The following is a 5,850-nucleotide window of genomic DNA, read 5'->3' as shown; positions in this document are numbered from 1 at the left end:
TTACAGAGAAACTCTACAGCGGTTGATGGTGGTATATCTTTGAGAAGGTCAGCTTACAGTTACAACGGTGGTTTCTTCAGGTCAGCTGAACTATGAAACACCGCCAATCACAATTCCAAACGGACTGAAAAGTTAACATTGTCTGCCTCAAGTTGGCAGAAGATGCTCTCCTTTCTTGGATTTATCCAACGACAGCTTCTCCATCTCCACCACAACGATGCTTTCGTCTACGACGCCCTCTGAGGCGGCGACAGCAGCGGCGGTGGCTTCTTCATCTTCTCTCTCTAAGGCGCCCAGAGTTCTCTTGGCGTAGATGGTGAAGGCCACGGTCATCGCCACTGCCACGACGAAGGATATGACGTTGTAGACAATCTCCACTGCCGTCATGGTGTGCTTGCCATACTTCATGTCCGCCAATGTCCTGATCAACCGACCGCTGCACAAGCCAAGAAGAATCATAAACACCAGCCAGAGAGGGACATGGTTTCAGACAGGGGCCGGGGATGGGATCGGACCCAGATCGTAGATTACGATCAATCAAGTCAAGCAGTCTGGATAGAGATGTGATCGGTTGTGCCAATCTTTGATCCATCTGTTCATGATCACTATGACTGATGAAGATGGGATCATTCTTAATCTTAATCAATCTCTCCCCCTCTATCTATGTATCCATCATGTACAATCGTTTGCGCAAACTGATTGATCATGATGCCCTGGACCCAGTCAGATCACTCATGCTTGATAGTGATCTAATCATAATCCTTGAACAATCATCAGAGGTGTGATAGTGATCTGATCAGATCCCCATCCAATCCAATTAAGATTGATTGATCTTGGACCTTAGTTTCAAAAGAAGAACCAACCTGTAAATGTAAATGAAGGACTCTGGGATCATGCCCGCGATGGAGCCGCATATGTAAGGTCCAAAGTGGAGGTTAGAGACGGCGACGGCGTAGTTGAAGATGGTGTAGGGGAAGGGAGAGATTCTGAAGATGGCGACCACCCTAAACTGATGCAACCAACTGCCCTCCCCCACCAGCCGAATGACCGCTGCATACCTCGGCCACCGCCTAAGCCAAGCCTGCAAGGAGCTTACCCGGGCACCGGTGAGAGGAAGAAGAAGAAGATAACGATGATAATGATGATGATGAAGAAGAAGAGTACATGAATTTGTTCGCGGAAGAGGAGACCAACGAGGAAGGGGAAAACCATGCCGATGGTGGTTCCAACCATGATGATGAGGAAGCCGAGGCCATAGCCGAAGATCATTCCAGCCAGCCACATGGAGGGGCCGGAGGGAACAAAGATCACAGGGAACAGAGCCAGGGAACCAATGAGTATGAACGCCAGAGCCGGCCGGCCGAAGGCAGTGGCTTCCCATTTCATGATCGGCAGAAGAATCTACCCAAATACAGAATAATAAACCAACTTCCAGCTTAAAAATCGAATGCCATATACTTGCTTGACAGAATATCATAAGAAATAAAGTAGCACCCTTGCTGCTACCTATAGCTTTTACCACAGTGGTAAGCGCTTCACCCTAACAAGAGAGAGGAAAAGGAAGAGAGATGAATTTGGAAATACAGACTGGCTGGTGTTACCTTCTCAAATGCAAATGGCACCCCCCATTTGATGAGGATGAGGCAAGTGAAGGCAAGGAGGAGACACACGACCAAGAACTTAATCCACCATATAATTACTGATGACTGGCCCAGATCGAGTTGAGGTGATTGTTGTTCGTTGCCATCATTCTCGTTATCATCCTTGTCCCCCTCTGCCTCTCCCTGTGTTCTTGTTCCGTCTATCACAAACAATCTTGCATGCTCCTCTAGAGTGGGTTTTGGCCCGCCGTTGTTCCACTGGCCTCGAAGCATTATGGATGAACTAGATAATTCGTGGAAAATACAAGTTATATCAAAGTGGTGATCGTTGCGATATACGAGAAGTAAACACCATGCAATGATACAGTTAAAAGGTGAAGAAAAACCTGTGATAACTTATAAAAATCTGGCTGGCCAAAGAAAGTAAACGTACGATGTGACCATCTATAAGATTAGTAGAGTTTAAAAACACAAGATGAGTTCGTTGACATTTTTCCCCCAATGTTTTTATTCCAAAAGAGGAATTTCCGGAGCTTCCCTTGAATGTTAATTGGTGTTTTGAAAAGGACTCTACTCAGATACGTGGGAAATCACAAAGGTCTTGTAATAGTTGACATTTCCATCTGAAATTATTTTGTTTCTATGGTATTCTTAGTTTTTCTCATGGAACTCAAAAACCCCTCACTTCCCTTTGATCATTTTTCTTCAAATCATTGTCTCGTAATAATATCACAGCACTCTTTTTAAACGTGATTGTTAGCAATTAAGACGTTGGTCCAAGGGTAGATATTGTTCTACGATGTCAACATCGAAACGATATCATATAAAGTAAAAAACAATTTCATATTTTAAAATGTAGGGCAAGACAAGCACGAATCATGCAACACAGCTAAGATGGGTTGATCGAATCGAAATAATTGGAATCGAATCGGAATAAGACGACTACAGTTACTCCACATCTTCAGCTTAAAATAATTGGAGGACGCCGAAAGATCCGTCAAAAAACAGAAGCTATTCCGATCGTAATCAGAGCTAGAAGAACTTTTTCGCGTCGCTGAACAATGAGCACCACAATAAGAAATACAAGAATCGGCCGACGAGTCCATGGTTCACTCAACTGTTCATTTGCCCTAGGGTTTTGCAACAATTGTAATCAGAAAACGATTGAATCTTAGAAAAGCAAAGCACCTCGATCAAAAACTCGATCTTCAACGAAATTTCGTGGGAAAGGAACAGCTTTATAGCTAATTAAAGAATAAAAAAGGGAAGGGATTGGGGGGTGGAGTAAGGGGAAACCCTAGCTTACCCTGGGAGGAAGATCAGGAAGACGAGGACGAATGAGGAGACTGATATATTACTTCCCCAATCCGTGGGGGAGGACTCAATATGGAGACTACCCACTACCCGAGAGCCGGCGTGCAAGGAATGACATCGCGTGGAGGTCTCTTTCCTGGGCTTCTTGGCGCGCAGGTTATCCTCGTGGACTCTCCCGCGAACTATTTCTTCCTGGCGAGAGAGTTTGAGAGGAAGATGAACGAGTATTCAAAGAAGAAGAGGAGGTCAGCGCAAAGGCAAGCTTGGAGAGCGGCATCTGGGTGCAAATATGCCATAGCCCGGTGGAGGTCGTGGCCCCCTCTCTGCTTGACCCCACAATTGTGTGCGGCCGTCCGGACGGGACGCGGCCCCGGCCCCGCGGAGGGCTGTGACGCGTGACGGGACGCGGTCCCGGCCCCGGCCCCGGCCCCGGCCCCGGGGGCTCACGGCCCCGGATGACACTGCCCCAAGCCCCGGCGGTGAAGGGGGGACGTTGGACGGGACGCCGTTCCGGCCCCGGGGCCACTTCCCTGGTCAGTCGACCGCACCCCAGACTCTGGGGCCCAGAGTTCTCAATTTCTCATTCATTTATACTTTTTTTGAATTTTTAATTGAGAAAATAGATAATTCTCTTCCCCTCCTCGTCTTCCTCTTCTCCCTCTTCCTCTTCTTCTCCTCCCTTTTCTTCTTCTTCCCCCTCTTCCTCTTCCAAATTTCTCTTCTTCTCCTCTTCTTATTCTTCCTCTTCCACTACCTAAATTCCAGAAAAGACCACATTCAAAGTTCAAACACGAAAGAGGAAGAGGGAAGAAGAGGAAGAGGGAGAGAGAAGAAGAAGAGGAAGAGGGAAGAGGGAGAGGGAAGAGGAAGAGGGAAGAAGAAGAGGAAGAGGGAAAAAGAAGAGGAAGAGGGAAGAAGAGGAAGAGGGAAGAAGAGGAAGAAGAAGAGGAAGAAGAAGAAGAAGAAGAAGAAGAAGATAATGAAACTTGATTTTTACCTCATCAACTAAGAGCTGGGTAGTGCACTCCGCTGTCTGCAGGGGGGAACCCAGTCTGGACTCTGGACGGTAGCCTGTGGACTGTGGTCTGAAGGGGGGGCCGCGAGTTCTGCAGAGTCGTCGGAAACTCCCTTCTAGGGCTTCTATATTATAAAGGGCCGCGTCACCGCGTCCCGTCCACAGGGCAGGACGCGAGACGGAGTCGCCGGGGGGCCGCGCGCTCCTGGACGTGCGCCGGGACGGCGGGCCCAGGCCGGTGACGACCGCACACTACCCCACATCGAGTCTCAGTCGCAGTCGCCATTAAATCGTCAAAAGGGTCAAACCTGTGCACAAGTGCCCAAGCTGGTGTGCATCTGCAGGTCCTCATCAGCCTTGCAGCCATCATTTGTAGCTAGTGTTCGCCCATCCCATGTTTACTTTCAGATCTCCCGGACGAAGATTGTCCTGTCCGACGTCCTAAATCAGTCCAGTGATGCAGACGGGACGGAAAATTCATCCCGATGACCTCCTGACGAGACACTTTTTTTTGCCTTAGTGGACTAAAACCTTCCCGTCCGGAGGTCTTGGGACGAATTTTTGTCCCAGTTTTTGTCCAACCTCGCGGACGGGACGATTTTTTTGTCCTGGGACGAAAAAACTGTCCCGTCGTGCGCCCCTCTACTACATAGTTCCGGATCGTCTGACATCCGGAATCATTCCAGGGACGCGGACGGGATGGTTTTTCGTCCGAGACCTCTGGACGGGATGTGGTTTATTTGTCCTAGTGAACAAAAACCGTCCCGTCTGTTCGTTTCAAAACTAATTTCCGTCGCGATTTTCGTCCAACCTTGCGGATTGGATGATTTTTCTCTCCTAGGACGTAAAAACCATCCCGTCGGCATCCCTGCACTATAGTCCCGTGCCCGGATACTTGATGATATTGGTTGCTACTCAGTATAGTTATTCGTCCTGATATCGACATTCATCTTTGTCTCAAGGATAAGGTAACAATATCCGATTTCGGGTTTTTCGATATCCAAAGTATAATTGGAAAATATTTAAAATAATTTATACATTTGTGACTAACCATATGGAGCTGTATCTATAGTTTGTTTAAACGTTTAGTATATTTGTTAAATTTTTTCAATTACAGCAGCTATTTGTCCTGATATCAACGTCCATCTTAGTCTCACGAGTTGGATAACAATATTGGATATTGGGTTTTTCGATATCTGACTTCTAATCGGAATATATTTTTAATAATTTATAAATGTGTGACAAAATTATAAGGAGCTGTATCTATAGTTTGTTTAAGCATTTATTATATTTCTGAAAGGTTTTCGATTAATATCTGTAGCACCCAATGTGTCTTCTAAACATAAATATGTCAAGGTGGGTAAAGCACAAGGTCTTTTACAATTACTATCTGCTCATGGGTTTTCATAATGTTTTAAACTTTTTGTTTTTTGAATCGGTAAACCAGTAATGGACATTGTCATCATCTCACACTAGCGGGGTGAACTAAGCCCACCTTGAATGGAGCCTCGCCACACACCCCATCGTTGCCACTTGTCGAAGGCGAGGACAACTCCAACACTGCTCCACCATCATCACTAGGGGGGCTCCGGTGAGACGTTGACGCGAGCACTTCTCCGAGCACCTGCCAGGTATCACTTATGTATCGTTTTCTTTTCTGCACATGGGCGTGAACGAATGGGATCCGAGTGTAATTGGGATATTGATACTCGCTCCACGCCTATAAACGTTGATAAACACTTCACTTTATAAATAAAATTCCCCTGGGTGGCGTCCAGGTCACGAATGGATCAGTCAATTGGCATAACCCCAGGGTTTGCCATACCCGGCACCATGTTTTTTGCTAAAAAAAAGACCGGTAATGGATATTGTTATCCAAATTCAGATTTTCAGTGTGGATTTTGATAACCGATATTCAGA

At 46.5% G+C, this 5,850-nt stretch overlaps 1 protein-coding gene across 1 annotated transcript; it reads right to left on the bottom strand.

The window, feature by feature from the left end:
• LOC144715916 (uncharacterized) lies at positions 1–3,188 on the bottom strand. The gene is made up of 5 exons (XM_078590917.1): positions 2,908–3,188; positions 1,602–1,884; positions 1,165–1,401; positions 864–1,081; positions 1–436 (listed from the first exon to the last, which is right to left on the bottom strand). Exons 2-5 carry the CDS (start codon positions 1,872–1,874, stop codon positions 148–150), a joined length of 1,017 nt encoding a protein of 338 aa, XP_078447043.1. The 5' UTR covers positions 1,875–1,884; positions 2,908–3,188; the 3' UTR covers positions 1–147.
• Positions 3,189–5,850: the final 2,662 nt, after the last annotated feature.

This window comes from Wolffia australiana, chromosome 19, assembly GCF_029677425.1.
Source record: "Wolffia australiana isolate 7733 chromosome 19, ASM2967742v1".
Classification (NCBI taxonomy): Eukaryota; Viridiplantae; Streptophyta; class Magnoliopsida; order Alismatales; family Araceae; genus Wolffia; species Wolffia australiana.
The sequence above is the reverse complement of the archived record's forward strand: the minus strand, read 5'-3'. Positions and strand labels throughout refer to the sequence as shown.

Coding starts and splice junctions, on each gene's coding strand:
- LOC144715916 (XM_078590917.1), bottom strand. CDS start 1,874: ATGCTTCGAGGCCAGTGGAACAACGGCGGGCCAAAACCCACTCTAGAG. Junction 1,402..1,601: donor TGCCATTTGCATTTGAGAAG/GTAACACCAGCC, acceptor GTATTTGGGTAG/ATTCTTCTGCCGATCATGAA. Junction 1,082..1,164: donor TCTTCCGCGAACAAATTCAT/GTACTCTTCTTC, acceptor AGCTCCTTGCAG/GCTTGGCTTAGGCGGTGGCC.